We start from the raw sequence: 17,073 nt of genomic DNA, 5'->3' as shown, positions 1-17,073 counted from the left end.
CTCTTCTAGAGTTACTAAACAAGCACTGGGGGGGGAGTTTTTAGATTAATCTGTTTTCACTGTAAAAAGTGGTTCCTGGAGGAGATTTGGTTTCAAGCTGTCTGTGGTCCTTGGGCTTCACATGCATCAGGAAACACTGGCTGGATCTGTTAGCCAGGAAGCTTGTTCCCAGAGCTCCAGGGCATACTTTTCCTACGGAAGGGCATGTTAGCAGGGACCACTGGTACAAGTGTGGCAACTTTAGGCTGCTCTGCTGAACTCACACTGCTCCAGCATGGGCAGTAGCATCCCCAGCAGCACAGAGATGTCCTTCAGTGGCACAGGATTTCTGTGCCTGGCAAGAGCTCTCTGTCAACACCTTCAGGCAAATTTCATAATTCTCTTTCAGGTTATTTTACACATTGTACAGAGAATTTGGACAACACATTGATTGAGACACCCGTCTCACTTTGGTGCTCTCCTGTCAGTCTGATTTTCCTGTTTATTTGTAGTTGAATTGACAGCTACAGCAACCCTGTCTTTACTCAGTGATGGTACAACCTGTGCCACAGTGGGGTCCAAGTCTGGGCCTGGTGCTTCTAGGTGCTGCAGTAATGCAAATAAATAATGGCTTGAGGAACCCTGGCCTGGTGCCTCTGGACACCTCTGTCATACTGGGAGTGCTGATTGGCCTTTTAACTTTATCAGCCTCTTTAAGACTTGGAAGCCTGCCTTGCTGGGGAGGAAATGTCCATACTGTGAGAGCAGTGATGCCAAATCATTTCCCCAGATGACTTCCCCTCTGGGTGGTAAAATGCATTTTTCTGTTTTGTTTTCATTCCATCATATTCTGTATCTCAAGAGAAAGATTCCCCCCTCCCCCCATCTACAGTTTGGTTTCCATATTGTTTAGTTTAAGAGAAGGTAACTTCATACACTGTGGAAATGTTTCCCACTCCCCATTAGTGATTAATACCAATAAAGCTAAAGACAAAGCTTAGAGGATAAATGACAGGTACCAACCAATGAGATTTCCTGAAAGAGTTTTAAAGGCTTAATGATCCTTGAAATGTATAGAAATAAATTGCTTCATTAAAAACTATTTTACAAAATAATTTCTTCCTAGCAGTGTATTTTCTTCAGAACAGTTCCCTGGTGTAACTACACCTGGGTAGTAAAATTTGATTCAGTGCTGTTTGCATGGGGCCACAGTGAGATTCCCTGGTTACTCCTGTGTCCCTGTGCCTTGTCAGGGGAGCAGCTTTGGGGCTTAAAATTAGAGACACGTTCAAGGCAAGTCTGTTGAATTTTTTTACTTTTTTTACCCAGAGGAGACAGTGCCCTTCTTTCTGGGGCAGCAACAGGCATGTTCAAACGTGAGTGACAGAGCTTTTCTTTAATGGGCACAGTGCTTGTGAGTCACACACATGGCTAAAACCACAGCCATTCTGCTCTAATTAAAGAGAACTACACCAGGAATGCGTAATAATTAGGTTAGTGTGTAATACACCCTCCATGTCAACAGCCTCTGCCACAAAGGTTGATTGAAATGTGCTCAGCCTCCCAACATTGTGCTCCCTGTTAGAGCTCCTCAGTTAATTCATTACTGTCCTGTCATACAATAACAGGACTCCACAGAAATCTGCAGAAAATTAGAGACACAGAAATCTGCCCTGCTTTAGCATGGCTTGTGACTTCAGTAGAGAAAAACCACCCACTTGAACGTAAAGATGAGAGATCCCCAACCTAATGAAGAAGAATTAACAAAAAAACCCTGTTGTGGCAATGCCTTTTTTTTTCCAAGTTGTCTGTTGTTGTTTAGCTGGAACAGGCACATGCTTTTGAGCTATGAGTGTTTATCAAATTGACCACAGACTAGTTTTGCTCATGTTTTTGAAGTATTTAACGAATAAGAAAATGTGCTGCTGGTAACCTTGTTTGCATCAGTGTGTTTCTGTGCTCTTGGTGTGGGTTTGGAAGAAGGTCAGTTGTTTGGGGGCAGGAAAATGGCAGAGTGAGTAAACAGGCAGAGTCAGGAGCATTGGGTGCAGTGCCATTTCTAACACTGGCTGGAAGGACAGATGAACCCATCCTGCATTTTCATGTGCTGTATCTTGTCTTTTTTTACTATTTCTGAGCAATGCAGTTATTTGGGTGTAACTGCCATTACCTCTGCAGTGGTGGCTCTGCAGGCTTGCTGTCCTGAGCACCAATAGTCATATTGGACAAGGATTTTATTGTGTTATAATTGGGTTTGCATGGTAGGATGGGGTTGTTGTGGCTCTGCTGATGCTGTTTAATAAGTAGGCAGCTTCAGTGGGGATGAAATGACTGGTTTGAAGGACAGTGCAGGAAAGGGTCACCCTCTGTGCACCCTGTTGCTTGTAACTATCCCCAAACCATTCACTAATGATGGAAACCAATTTTTTTGTCTAGCCTACTGAAGCATTCTTATATACTATTCTTATATAGTTTCAGCTGTTTAAAGGATCTTTATATCATCTGAAGGATGTGGGCTGTTATTGGTCAGGGTGAGTTATAGACATCCTTCAAAGAACAGGATTTGTTTATCTAAGGAGAGCAAAAGAAAGAAAGAATGTGAAAATCATGTTAATGTTAAGATACACTTGGGAAATCAAATTATTTTAATGAATGTGTCTTCAGAAACAGGAATATGTTTGCTTTAAGATCTCCCACCCCCATCCCCAAAAAGAGAAAATCAAAGTGAGTGGAAAAACCCCTGATTTCCCCCCACCAGGACACCACGACGTCGGTGCGGATTGGTCTCATGATGGAAGAAATGATCTTCAACCTTGCAGATACACATCTGTTCTTTAATGACCTGGAGGTATGTAGCTGCTTATTTTATTTAACATATCTCTGTCTCTCTAATCATTTGCATGTGGTCTACAAACTTGGGGTTTTTTGGCCAAGAAGTTTTTATTTTTGACCCTGAAGAAATGGGCCTTGGGTGGCTTGTTGGAAGCATTCTCACTGGGTCCCTTTGACATCTTCGGTCTGTTAAGGAATTTTTTGCTAAATACACACTAGCAGTGATGGCTTTTGGCAGGTTTACTAAATCTAATAGTGAGGACGTTGCTGCTGCTTCTCCTGAAATTTGCTATTTAATAATTTTTTTTAAGGTAAATTAGCATCGATCCTATGGGGCAGGTAGCAATTAGCTGTGAGCCAATGCAGAGGTTTTAAAAATGGTCCTGTTCTTGGGGAAGCTCTGTTGCACACACAGGCAGAGCAGGAGGTCTGCTCAAGCTCAGGCACACTGCAGGATGAAACTGGGGGAGTTGCAACATAAAAGACTGAGAGAAGAATCCTTACATCTGACTGTCTGTTATACGAAGCAGAAATCCTTTTGAATGTGTTGTAAAATTCAAGCAAAGTGATGGTTGCAGAGTTGTGCCACCAGCTGAGAAGCAGCTGTAGAGCAGTGATGAAAATCTGTTCACATTTGCAGTCAGTAGAGCCTGAATGGGTCAGTACAGAGCGAGGTGGGGTCTGTGCTGGGCACCTTGGAGTCACAATTCTGCTTGGAGGCATTTGGGGGGGGAAAAAAAATCTGGCACCCCTGGGCAGACTTCTGTGGTCTTCTTTTTTTTTTTTTCACTTGAAAAAGGAAGAATTTGTTGCTGTGCCAGATGAAAGGAGAGAACTTTTTCTTTGCCTGATGAGTTCAGCAAGAATTTCTGGTTCCTTCACTTCTTAATTGCACTGTGGTCCTCTGTGTTATGGGAGGTACAACCTTTCCTGCCACCTGGCTCCTCACAGTCCTGAGGTTTCACTTGCTGAGAATTTTTATTTCCTTTCAAAGACAAGTAGTGGGCAGCACCTGAACTGACATGACAGATTTTTCCTCTTTCAGCTTTTTTCAGAGAGGGAGTTTGTGATGAGGGCACAGCAAGTACAAAGTGAAAAAAAATCCTTCTCTTAGGGAGAAAGAAAAGAGAGTTTCTCTTTAGGAGTCCAGGGCACTAATATAAGTATGATAATACTTAATTTACAACCACCACCCATCAGATCTCAACATGTGATGCAACAAAGCTCCATGTCCTGCACAGAACCACCCTCCAGAAACCCATTGCCTATCCAGACTTTTGCAAGAATTACCAGTTTTAAGACAACTTTTCTTCACTTACTGCTCTAAAACTTTAAATGAAGCAGCAAATTGTCTGGCCTCAGTCAAGTTGTGCCCATTTATCAGGCAGTTACAGCTTTGGGCACTGGTGGTTTGGTTTTAGCTGAGCCTTTTCAATAAAAAAATTGAGGGATGACAGAGAATTCAAGAGAAGTAAATGTTCCTTACAGAATTTCACTTTTTCAAAAAAAGCCATTTCAGTTTGGAAGAATTTGCAGTGACAGAGTCATCCAGAGTTACTCACCCTACTCCTTCAGTCAGGATGATGAATAAAAGTTAGGTTTGGGTGTTCCCAAAGTGATAGTTAAGAATGATACATCACTGAGTCCTAGGCTTAAAAAGAGTGCAGTGAATGATATTCTTAAAAACAAACAAAAAAAAAGAATTGGTAAAAACCAGCACAGGAGCAGATTCAGTTGAAGACCCCCAAGCATTACCATATACATTAGCACCATCATGTGGTGTAATTCTGGCCTGTACCAGACAAAACAAGCTAAAACTGCCCAGGGCTGAAACCATTTCTGACCATCTTCTGTGCTGGGACAGAGTGAAAGAGGCTGTGACTGAGGAAGCAGCAGGAGAGCTGCCCATTCAAGACCAGAGCAAGAGTTCTTTTACCAGGCAACAGTAAACATAGTGAACACACAAACCCAGAGCCAGGGTTGGGATAACTTGGGGGTCCAGCAGTTTTAACTAACCAGAGCATGGCTGGCCTTGGTCCTGACTTGGAACGAGGGGAAGAAGTGGAGGAGATGCTGCCCATTCCCTCCAGAGAGTGCTGGTAAATCACAGAGAAGTTAAAATGCAAACTCTGGGCTTTCCAGGGTTGTGCTCTTTCTCCCAGATGCCTTTTGTTCACAGTATGTTGATGGCTAAAGAATAGCACCTTCCACCCCCAATCCCTCTGGAGATATTATTGACTGACACTCTGGGAAACAGGTATTAAGGACAGGAGGACTGACAAGGGGATGTGGAATTAACAGAGAAGGGGATTAGTGTGTTTACAATTACTGCCTTCCAGAGTCATCCCTGGAGGTTTTGTGTTGTGGGAGCTGTTACACCCCACACACACCTAATGAGGGGTGAAAGCTCCACTGATCAGTGAATCCCTGAGGTGTTTCAAAATCTCTGGCACAGTCCTGATACACAAATAGAACCCGTGTGTGCTCATTAGTTGTTTTCATATGTGCATGAGACATACCTTGAGAGTATTCAGAGGGAGTGTGAGGGAGAACAGAAGCAGCTCCTCCATGTATCCTCAGGAACAGCCTGTGTTTCACAAGGAGGCAGCAGAGGCTCTCTCCAAGCCAGCAGTGCCATTTCCAAGCTGAATTAGCTCAGGCTCCTTTACATGTGGGTAGGAGGGTCTGGTCCCACCTGCAGGCAGGTTGTGCAGCACCCAAAGATATCCCAGCAGTCAGAACAGTTCAGTGCCCAGAGCTGGGAGGGTTGACTGAGGTCTTGCACGTGTGACTCAGTTATAGAACATCAGTGGATGTGCAAACTGGGATGTGTCCCATCAGAGACCTCCACTGGAACAATCTGCACCTTCCCTTCAGCAGCCCAGACACCCTGCCTTGACTCTCTGCTCACCAAGATTTCAAGGAAATTCTGCAAGAATGAAAAATTGGTCTTGTAACCAAGTAGTAAAACATGGTGCACATTCTTGCTGCAGCCAGTTCCCTGAGTTCCCCCCAGGAACAGGAGAGGCTCAGCCAGAGGACTATGAGGTAGTGTCTCACCGAGTGTCATGGTATTTTATTAAGTTAGAAATGTGATAGCTACTGTTGTCACACTTCAGTGTACAGAACAATTCATTCACAAATGAGAAAAACAGATCCCTCCACAAATACCTTTCCCCTGACTTAATGCCCTGCATTGTACAAGCGAGGTGGAGTGGGCTGCATCACTATTATCCCAGTGTGGTTCACAGCAGCTATTGGGAGGGGGGCTTAAAAATTTAGGGGGGTTGGAAAAGAGAGAGAGGGAGAGAGAGAGGTGCCAGCAGAGATCTGCTGTTCAACTGCTTGGCTCCAGTTATGTACAGAAAGATACACTCCAGTGATAGGTTGATAAGAGGGCTGATGAGATGAGAACAAGATAGAATTGTGTGTCTTTTTGAGAATTATCTAAAATAAATGGTGCAGAAAATCTTATCATTATGGACAAGAACTATCTGTCATGTTTTGCCACTGGTAGCAAGTTTGGTTACTTGTTTGGGGATTTATTCTTTTTTTGAAAGGGGCTGGTTTAAAGTAATTCATCAAACTCACAATTGTTTAAGGAAGGTAAAACAAATTCTGTGGTTTACAGAACACTGAAGTGGTGAAGAATTACTGTACCTTGGTTAGGTGCAGTTGTTCTGATTTCAGAGTCCTGTTGTACCAAGTGCAACACAAAAGATGGTGTTCATCAGCTTGCAGGCTTTGTGTTGTGTTCTCACCTCCGAGGGTCTTGGAGAGAGGAGAGTTAAGGTGGTGGGGGAACCTTCATGATTTTTCTCTTTCTGATCTTAATGCTAAGACTAGGAAATAAACCAAAGGAATAACATTTCTTACATTTTTGAGGCAGGGCCTCCGCCATTCAAACAGTGAAGAATTTGGGGAGATAAGATCAGAGTACAAACTCCATGCAGGCTGAGCTCCAAGTGTATGTTCTGGTTGAATACCCTGTGCCCAGATTCCTTCATTGCTGACACACAGTATTCCTGAAACGTGTCTGTGGCTGGGGCAGTGAAAGGATGCTGCCTCCAGTGCTTCAGCCCAGCTTCCCTTGCACATCAGAGGAAGCTCAGCCCCCTCAGAACAACCTGGGAAAACACTGGCGGGACAGGACAGGCGGCTCTGGAAGTTTCTCTGGGACGGATCTTCTCCCCCTGTAATTATGTGGGCACACACCTCCTGTCTGAGGCAGTATTCTCACGGGGGGAAAGGCTGCCAAATTTCTGCCTTATCATGCACACAGAGTTGAAAAAAACCACAACTTTCCTGGCTGAAACACAAGCATCTCTCTCCCTCCTGCCTGCATAGGAAGGAGTTCCGCTTGCTGTGTTTTTCAGGAGCCGTTGTGCCCTTAGATAACAGCAGATCTCTCACACACGTTCTCTGTCTGTTCATATTTTGTGCTATGTGATGCTTGTCCCTAACAGTTAACTGGCTAGACTATGCCAGACAGTACTAGCAACGTGTAAGATTTTATCTCCTTAATATTAAAGTAGTTTTGCATTATGTTATTTCACTTTTCTTTTTCAAAACATTTACTCACTGCCGTATTTATTTTCATACTCTTCTCAGGACTGTGACCAGATCCACATAGATGATGTGTCCTCAGATGATAACGGTCAGGATCTAAGGTATGGGATCTCTGGGCTGGAAGCTGCAGGTCTGGTAGACCCCAGCTGTTTGCAAGTAGTGGGGGGCTGGTCAGTGATTCTCAGACATGCACTCTCATCCCCTCCCTGGCCCCGTGCTGTCTGCCTTTATCAAGCCCACAGAAGCACAGAGTCCCCTTTCTCTCATTATTGTGCCTGTGCTTTCTGACTATCCTGAGCTTTGAACCACTCTGGGAAATATATCTGAATTAGGGTAGGTTGAACACCACACCAGTTTCTGGTATGGTTTGACCAGACAGGTGTCACAGAGGTGGCCAGAGTGCATCAAAGCCAGATTGAAAGGTTTCCCACTGCCCAATCTGCAGTGAACGGAATTAGCAGTGAGGAGTTGGACTTTGCTGTGCCAGAGAGTTTCACTGGTAGGAACTCGTACCAAACCTGCACCAGACATTACTGTTATCTGTGTAAGTCAGGCTATCCTGTTCACAGAAACTGCTTCTGTACAATTCCATGTACCTTTCCCAAAGTGTTGCCTCCAGAGTCGTGGGACAAGAATGAAATGTGCAGAACTCACATGGAGCCTTGTCATTTGTGGGTTTATGGACAGTTTATTGTGAGAAACAGGTGCAGAAAAAGAACATTTTTTTAGATCTGTGCTATTAATTGTGCCAAAGATGAACTTCAGTTCTGTACAGCATGTCCTGTGTGTGTCTCTGCTGCCACTTGTCTCCACTTTTCAGTTGTTTCCCCTCCCTGCTGGCGCTGTACAGCCTGTAATTACACTGACCTCTCCCCTTCCCTCCTCCCTCTCCCAGCACGTATAACTTCTCTGCAGATGGCTTCCACAGCTCCACTGCCAGTGCAAACCTGTGCCTGGGCTCGGGAGTCCACGGGGGAGTTGACTGGATGAGGAAATTGGCCTTTCGCTACCGTCGGGTGAAAGAGATGTACAACACCTACAAAAACAACGTGGGGGGTGAGTGGCTGTGGCCTGCCTTTCATCTCCCCAAAAACTTGTGACCCCGTAGGGACATCTGTGGAGGAGGTGTAGGGAGCCTCACAATAAAAATGCTTCACGGGGAGCCGAGGAAGTGTTTCCTCAGTCATCCTTTAATCCGGTTCTGTGCTGGGTCTGCAGGAGACACACTAAAATACCCGGTTTGGTGGTGTGAGAAGGACTCAAGTCACAAGTGTGGGGCTTTATTTTGTGATTTATTTGGCAGGAAAAGCAACCTTCTCTGATTTTCCAGAATGTTTAGTAAGCAAGCAAACAGTTAAAAACTAAATATGCTTGTTTTTCCACAGAGCACATGGCTGGTCTCTGTCTCAAGCATTCTTGTATCAAAACTGTGTGTTTGTTTGTAACTCCCCCCCAGAACAATACCACCAGGTATCAGGATACCCTGGGTTCCTTCATCTCACCTAGTCCCAGACAGCTGTTCCAAGAGCCTGCTCTGATTCTCTTTCAGAACATCAGTGCAGGTCTCTGACTAGAAGGAGAAAGAAGCAAAACTCAGAGTATCACCAGCCTGTTTTTTGGTTGGAGGAGAAGCCTACCCACATGTACTGGTAATGGGACGTGGCTTTTCAGGAGAATCCAAACCATCCTGGCCTCAGGTGTCTCTCTGCCCAGCTCACTGCCCACATTACACAGTCCTTCCACCCTCTTGTTCACTTCCCATAGAAGCTTTATGCTCACTCCAAGGAAGGTGTTCCAGGGAGGTCCTGCAGCCTTGGTTGGCTGAACCCCTCCCCAGAGAGGGAGGAAGCTGAGCTGCTGCAGCCTGGGAATGTGTGGCAGGGCACAGAGGGAAGCAGCCGGCACCGGGAGCAAGGGATGGGCACTGGGAGAGTTCTGAGCACAGACTTTGGCATTCTCCTTACAAATCCATGCAGTTCCCTTTCTGTGCTTCTGCAAAGACGCTTTCCCTGCCCACAGGTTTAATAGGAGCTCCTAAGAGGGAAACCTGGCTGCAGTTGAGAGCAGAACTGGAGGCGCTGACTGATCTCTGGCTCACACACGCTCTGAAGGCGCTGAACTTGATACATTCCCGGTAAGAGCAGCTCAAAGAATTGCCTGCAGGTTTGATCCAGGACCTCCTCTTGCTTCCCTTGTTTTCCCCCTCTAAACAAATCGGGACACATTTGTAGGACTTCGCCGGCCAAGCCCGTGGGAGGCCAGACTGCACACATTTGCCAGGCTGGAATTGTCAGGGGTCAGGGTGAGCTTGGGATGATGAACTGAGCAAAAGAAAAACAGTCCTTTTCCTTGCCTTTTCATTGGCTCTCTCATCTGTGGCACCATTTTTGTGTGAGCAGATGTACAAAGGAGGAAAGGGAGAAAAGAGCCCTTCTGTCCCTGAACCCCTTCACTCAAAGAACCCAGCTCAGACATTACTACTTGGTGTCTGATTTCCCACCAGATAGACCCTGGCAAGTGTTCAGTAAGGCTGCATCACTGCTGCTGGTTTGGTTTATGTTTTTTTGTTCTGCTAAGCTGATCAAAAGGCATTTCTGGTACTCACATTATCTGCCTCTGGCTGCATAATCCCCCATTGGCTTGGGAACTTCCAGTGGCAGGAAAGGTTTGCTTCCTACCATCTTTCAATCCAGAGTGAAAGAGAGAAACACAGATTGCCACTTCTAATAACTTTTGTTTTCCAGGCCCAACTGTGTGAATGTGTTGGTCACCACAACTCAGCTTATACCAGCTCTTGCTAAAGTGCTTCTCTATGGACTGGGCACTGTCTTCCCCATTGAAAACATTTACAGTGCAACAAAAACAGGTAAGAGTAAACTGACTTAGACCTCACCAAAGACAGGTTGAAATTTTGTCCCTAAGCCAGGCACAGCCACCCAACCTGATCACAGCTAGCAATGTGTGAGGTTTAGTTTCAGCTCCATATTTACAGGTGTCAAATTCACATCCTGACTCCTACACTTAGGCTAGTACAGACTGGAAAAAAAAATAATTCCAGGTGTCTCCATGGAGGAGTGAGCCTGATATATAGATACACACCCACCCTATGGAGCATTGACTGCATGTGGGATGTTCAGCTGCACCCAGCTCGAAGGACAGACAGAAACAGTCTGGATCCTCTTACATCAAAGTCACAAAGTTCATGGAAAACTGGCAGCACTTGGAAGTGCTTGGCTGATAAAGAACATGCAAGTTAACTGTCATGACATGGAGAGAGTCCACCTCAGGTGGAGATTCAGCTACATTCCAATTTCAAAAGAAAACATGGAATGTAGCAGTTAGGTCACAACTCCAGGTCCAGCTCCTGAATGTTAGCTCTGCCTGCAGTATGTGTGCAGATCAAAAAATGTGTCTTCTCTTGTGTTGCTTAGGGAAAGAGAGCTGCTTTGAAAGGATAATGCAGAGGTTCGGAAGGAAAGCCGTGTACATTGTAATAGGAGATGGTGTTGAAGAGGAACAAGGAGCAAAAAAGGTACAGTCTGTGAATGCCACTTATTTGGCTTTACAGGGACAGGAACACAATTTGTTAATGGCAGACGTTATTTGCAAGATGTCTTTGTGCATCCTGGGTCCTGTGCTCCTGAAATGTGATAGAGCTGTGTTTGCTTTGGGAGCATTGCATGAGAGCTGGGATGCAGGAACTGACTGGATGCAGGAACTGAGCCCCATCTTCAGCAAACTAGTTGATTTTTAATGGTGTAGCTCACGTGATGTGCAAAATATTATAGGAACTCAGCTTATACAGCTGAACCTTGTCCTGGAGGACCTGGTATCACATTCTGACTGAAGATCCTGCAAAGGCTTTCCAAGCAAATTTGAGCTTTTTTGTTGCATAAAGCCCAGGAACAAAGGGATCCCAGCAAATAAGGTGATGGGCACATGTTCTATCCCCAGGTTGCCTCCAATGCAGCAGAAACCCTGTTTTTCATAGTGTATTTCCCCTGGCCAATGGAAGCAACAATATCTGGAGCCACCATGGAAAACTGCCTAAAATTGCAGGTGGTTCTGTAGTTCATGAAGGGTTAAGGAGCTGTCAGGGGAGAGTCCAAAATGCACTACTGGGCTGAAGTGATAATGGCCTGCTGCTTGTGACAGCTCAGTGCCACACTTCAAAGGCAGTGGGTCAGTGAGCAGGACTCCATCAAAGCCTGCAGGGGCTCTCTGCCTCCATGGGGAAATGGAAGGTTCACCAGTCTCCCGTGCCAGGATTCCAAGAGCCTCTTGCTCCTGTCTCCTGGCTAAGCAGCTCTCCCATTAGTAGAGCTCATTCTTTGCTGGGCTGTCTCCTCCTTTGATTGATGACACTCATTAATCAAAGCTTCTACACACCTGAGTTTTATACAGGGAAAAAAAAAAAACAAACAAGGAAGGGAGGGGACAGGCAGAGGCCTTTCCCTGTTTTGCCAGCACTGATAATATCTCCACTTTTGTGGGTCATTTTACTTCACCTGTCTGATGAGTGATAAATCTGTAATTGCTGGACAACAGGAGTGGCTGGGAGGCCAAGTTTTCTTCTGGTTTAAGAAAGAAAAATAGATAATTTAATGGAAGGAGCTTAATAGCAACCAGGGGATAACTTTTCCCCTTAAAGTAAAATTGCAGAGCAGTGGATTTCAGTCACTTCAGCTGTCTGGGTTTGCTTGCTCTCTCTAAACACGCTGATAAATAGCTTGAAGGAAACATTTGTTTACTGATACCAACATACCAGAGGGAAGCTTATTTAAACATTAGAGGAGGGTAAATAGACCCTCTGTAACATAAACATCTGGAACCATTGGAGGTTTTTTTTGTACACAGGTAGGTACAATTGGAAAAGGAGCATCTCCATCAGTCATCTATCTAGGAAGTATATGTTCTCTGAAGCTTTGTGGAAGCTGTTTATCCAGAAGCAGTGTGGTTACAGGTGAATTCTTAGTGCTGAAAGACTCTTAGGAGTGTTATTCCCATGTTGAAAGGGACTAAGTGCTGTCAGAACATTCAGAAAGTGAGCCCACATCCTCCATCATTTGTGAGGCAGGAGACTCCTAAATTGTGAATATGTCCTGTCTGCAGAGGAGACACAGCTCAGCAAAGAGACACTTCCCACTCCCTCCCTCTGTCCCTTCCCTCCCCTCTCAGATGAGCCCCCTTGCCTGTGGCGCCGTGACAGCCTGGTGGCCAAGCACAAAGCTCTGTTCCTGAAGGTGCAAACTAAGAAAGTTGTTTTCATCTCAGTATTATACAAAAACAAAACAAAACAAAAAATTCCCCTCTTTTGGTTTCACTCTAGCACAACATGCCATTCTGGAGAATCTCTTGTCACGCTGACCTGGAAGCTCTTCGGCACGCCTTGGAACTTGAATATTTGTAGCAGAGCCCAACATCTTAGCACTGGGAGGGCTTCACTCAGACTCTTGCAGCGGTTCCACCTATTCCTCATCATTTTCTCAGTAAAAAAAAAAAAAAATCCCACAGCAACTGCAGTTTTTCTTTTTTTTGAAGGAGAACCCTTTCAGTGGAAGCCTTTAAGAACTTGCAGCCAAAGAACATTGTCTCAAGTCCTCCTTCCTTTGGACAGAGGAAAAACCTGATCAGTCGCTGGGATGCTGCAGTTGCTGGCTAAGTTGGAGACACAGAGCTCTAATGGCCTTTTTGCCATCAACAACAAATGCTACAAGTCTGGGTGTCCCTGTCAGCTTTCTTGGTTTTGAAAGGGGAAGAGGACACAGCAAGGAGTCTCTGCACAGTCCATCACATCACACAGGACCTTCTGAAAATAAGAGTGAAACTGTTGATTTTTTTTTTTTTTTGCTATTTTTTTAATTTATGAACTAATCTCATTACTCTGGTATTAAGCTCTGTACCTGTGTTTTTAATCTGGCTTTTGGGGTGGGTGGGTGGGGAAAGTCTTACTGTTCTAAATTAATAGTTCATTTCTCCAGAACAAACTCTGGGGAAGAATCATATTGTGTACATGAGTAGTCAGGACACATGGTACTGTTGGTAAGAACTGTAGCTGTGTTTTTGAACCTTGCCCAGATGGTATGAGGACTGTGCACGTTTCTACACGGTGCCTTATACTGCTGTCTGGGGGTTGGGGGAAAAGTACCTTGTGCTGAGTGAAAGGCATTAAATAAAAACATGTTTACATTTTGGGGGACTAGATGACCTGCCTTTTCTGCCACCACTGCTGGATCTAGAGGTATGTGTGGAATATGTACTCCCCCTTTCAAGGCTGGGCTGTTAATCTTGCTGCCAAAACATTTAAATTCTCTGGGCCTGGATGACTCTCTCATTCACTTTGAAAACTGCTGCTTCTTGCTCACTGTGGCACCAGACAACCTCGGAAGGATCAAAGCCACCCTGGAACCAGGTGGTAGAGATGTAGCAAGTGCTACAATGCCCTCATCTAATAAGATCAAATGAGTTACAGATATGACACAAGTGCTACACAAGCCTGAGGGATACTCCTAATCTCTACAAACATTCAGAGAAAACAGTGCTGGATCTGAGAGGGGATTTTCTGCCAAACTAAAGCAGAAAATCTGATCTTAAATTAATCCAGTCTCAGTCTTTGGCTCAGAAGGCAGCAGCCACATGGCAGCTGTGACACGTCAGCCCCGTGTGTCGACAGCCACACGACCAAACCCCTCTACCTGCTTTGGGGGATTTGTAAAGAGCACAACTCCATCCAAAATGTGACTTTTCTAGCAGAGGTGTTCCTGCTCTCAGGGCCTGCTGAGCAGCAAATGTGGTGAAATTTTTTTCCTCATGGTTTTCCTGCTGTAAGAAAGACTGTCACAAATAGGGAGGTGTCAGAAAGCAGTGGGGTTTCCTACAGCAATTTATGTCTTGTTCATCTCTTTCCTTTTCCTCCTTGCACAAGGGCTCATTTCAGTGATACCAGCATCCAAATTCCACAGGGGAGGCCAAAACATCATTTCAAGATCTGTGCCATTCTGTAAACACAGTAGCACTGGGAACATTAACTTTGGCTGCTTCACAAATGCCTGGAACAAGGTTAACTACAGGAGTAGGAACTTCAGACAATATTCTTAGTAAGATTTTAGTCAGCTCTTTTACAGCTCCCTGTTTCTTCTAATTAAGACACACACACAGAAGTCTTGCCCAATTCCTGCCCTGTGAGAGGGCTACAACAATCCCCATTTCTAACCCACAAATCCACCCAACAATGACGTGTTATCAGTCCAGCCCCAGTCCAGCCAGGGAAGAAATGCTACTCAACAAGTGATGGACCTTTGCTGCTGTTAAAACTGAGAGAAAACATCTCCTGCTGAGTTTTACACATAAATGGCTTCTTATTTACAGAAGGTCAACGCTGCTTTGTTTTATCTCAAATTTGGCAGGTGTTCTGAGACAGAAGATGCTAATGTAAGTGAAGTTACCTGTGATCTGGAGACTGTGCAGAAGTGAACATTCCTCCAGATTGAACCAAAACTGGAAATCCAGGAACACAGAGCATTTTTCTAAAACAGTTTAATAAAAAAATTGTGAAGTTTCTTGAAAAATTGGAGAAACCCAAAGCATATCGTGTGTGTCACCTGTCTTAGTCACAAAGAAACACAATTGTCAAAAAAGATATTTAAGTTTAATACAAATTTTATACAAAGAAAATGTGAAAAAATACTTCCATATGCTAAAAGCAATTATGCTTCACAAATAAGGCCAGCTAGGCTAGTTTTGACACAACTGCAATTAATGAATATTCTGTTCTTGCCTTTTTTTTTTTCCTTCTAATACTTTTTTCCCTCTAATCTGGGGACTAGCTGGAGACTGTACAAACCGCATTCTTATATAAACAATGGGAGAAATCAACATGACTAAAATGTACAACAGAATGTACTGGAATGATATCATACAGTTAATTTTCTCATATACATACATCACCTTTGCTTTGTTCAATGCTTTCGTTTTACACAACATACAAAATGGGACTACAGTCTCAGTGTAACAGACAGCATCTGCAGGGGGAGCTCCTCTCGTACTGCACTGCTTCATGCTTACAGAAAAACAGAAATTCCATCATATAAATAACACATGCTCTGGCCCAGCATCAAAAGTCCTTTGCCCGTGTTTCCTGATCCGTGTTTTTCTCCACACCTAATTCTTGTTCAAAGTCCTTTGGGTGAATTTTGAAAAAATAAGAAGCACAGGAACAAATTTTACTTTCCTCAGTCTTCGATATCAGTGATCAGAAACCGTTCTACAACCAGCTGCTGTTACGCTTTCCAACTTTTCTGATCTTAGACTAAATGAAATTTTTGTTAGTCTGGTCATTATGAAAAAAAACAACGTAAATCTTTGTGTTTCAGATCCACAGATTGGAAATGTCATAATTTGCCTGATGCAATCAACTGAAAAAAGGTATCCTTCATCACTTGGTTGTTCAAAGAAACCCTACAAGAGTTTCAAAGTGCAGAATTTTTTTTCAATCCAAATGCAAAGACAGATGTTCAGATTCTTAGTATTATTTGATGCATAACTGCAGTTTCCCAAGACCAGTTTTCAGCATTAGGTTGTGATAAGGCTGTTTTAAACCTTCCTTTTCCAACTTCAAACACTCTTTATAAGTTAAAGTCAATACAAATATAAAAAGGAGATGGTACTCTAATGACATCCACAAATTGTACATTATTTACAAAAGAAGCATAGATTTAATATGGATCTTACCTGTCCTCAGCTTTTCTAAGCCAGCACTAATGCTTTACATTAATGTAGTGTAATTAATGCTTTGTACACATACACAAAGCTAAAGTCTGAACCTTTGAGGTTAATCCAAAGAACTGTGTTTATTTTTCACATTTCTATTAGACTTATTTATTCCAACAATTGTATGGACTTCTTGTTAGCAGTTAGACTCTTCGTACTTGGACTGGCATTGTGGTCTGAACATACTGAACTCCAGTTCTCATTGCCACTGTCCCAGCAGAAGGACTTACCACTACAGGAATGGTCTGTGGATTAAAACCAAGAGAAACAGATTGTTATGTTAAAGGTCACATAAACATGACCACAGAAATAGAGATTTATCTTCCAGGGGAAATCCAGAACAAGTGCCAATTTTGTGCAGGAACTAATACCTTTATAACCGCAGTATTACCTCGTTCCAGGGGACAAAGTAGTGTTTTAACTTCCCTATAGCCAAGAGTTTTTGTGTGTTCTCGTTACTGCTATAGAATTACAGGGACAGGAGGTGCTACAGGGACTGTACACACTGTCTGTGCTTGGAGAGTGAGGGTCTCAGAATTACATCCAGTTACGTATTTTCTGCAAACTAATACATGGGAAGAGGAAAAAGGGCTAAGAAAATCCTTTGTCATTTGAAAAAGTTTTTGACAAATCAAACTGGAGTACAAAAATACCCTTGTTTATAAGTATATTCTTGTTACACATTACTTAAATCTTTTTCCCCAAAAGGAACTATTTCCCCCATGCATTCAGTCTACACAGAAGAGAACAAAGAACATCCATCTGAACAAAAAAAGTACTTAAGTTAACTTTTGCACAAATCAATAGCAAAAACATCAGCATTACTGGGAACTGTCTTACACACCCTGTAAAAATATTAATATAGAATAAACTTTTCACTTCCATCATACAGATCATGATTTATACATCTCGACAAATGGAGTT

The 17,073-nt window shown here is 43.7% G+C and overlaps 2 protein-coding genes across 10 annotated transcripts in view; one reads left to right on the top strand and one right to left on the bottom strand.

Annotated features, from left to right (window-relative positions):
• Positions 1–13,569, top strand: part of EYA2 (EYA transcriptional coactivator and phosphatase 2) — an 80,381-nt gene extending 66,812 nt beyond the window's left edge. For 4 of the 5 annotated variants that reach the window (XM_018073847.2, XM_029960313.1, XM_018073846.2 and 1 more), the window contains 7 exons: positions 2,738–2,827; positions 7,423–7,481; positions 8,276–8,436; positions 9,400–9,514; positions 10,125–10,246; positions 10,812–10,912; positions 12,710–13,569. In XM_018073847.2, the coding sequence (XP_017929336.1) occupies positions 2,738–2,827; positions 7,423–7,481; positions 8,276–8,436; positions 9,400–9,514; positions 10,125–10,246; positions 10,812–10,912; positions 12,710–12,790 (729 nt within the window). In that variant the 3' untranslated portion in view covers positions 12,791–13,569. The remainder of the gene's footprint in view (positions 1–2,737; positions 2,828–7,422; positions 7,482–8,275; positions 8,437–9,399; positions 9,515–10,124; positions 10,247–10,811; positions 10,913–12,709) is intronic. The other variant, XM_018073849.1, reaches the window with a different exon arrangement.
• Positions 13,570–15,014: 1,445 nt separating this feature from the next.
• ZMYND8 (zinc finger MYND-type containing 8) overlaps positions 15,015–17,073 on the bottom strand; it is a 48,062-nt gene continuing 46,003 nt past the window's right edge. For all 5 annotated transcript variants that reach the window (XR_001920840.3, XM_018073907.3, XM_018073910.3 and 2 more), the window contains one exon: positions 15,015–16,394. Coding sequence is in view for 4 of the 5 variants with exons in the window: in XM_018073907.3 (XP_017929396.1) it covers positions 16,293–16,394 (102 nt within the window). In the remaining variant the exon portion in view is untranslated. The remainder of the gene's footprint in view (positions 16,395–17,073) is intronic.

This window comes from Manacus vitellinus, unplaced genomic scaffold (genome assembly GCF_001715985.3).
Source record: "Manacus vitellinus isolate BGI_N305 unplaced genomic scaffold, ASM171598v3 scaffold_26_pilon, whole genome shotgun sequence".
Classification (NCBI taxonomy): domain Eukaryota; kingdom Metazoa; phylum Chordata; class Aves; order Passeriformes; family Pipridae; genus Manacus; species Manacus vitellinus.
Note: the sequence above shows the minus strand (reverse complement) of the source record. Positions and strands in the feature narration are given on the sequence as shown.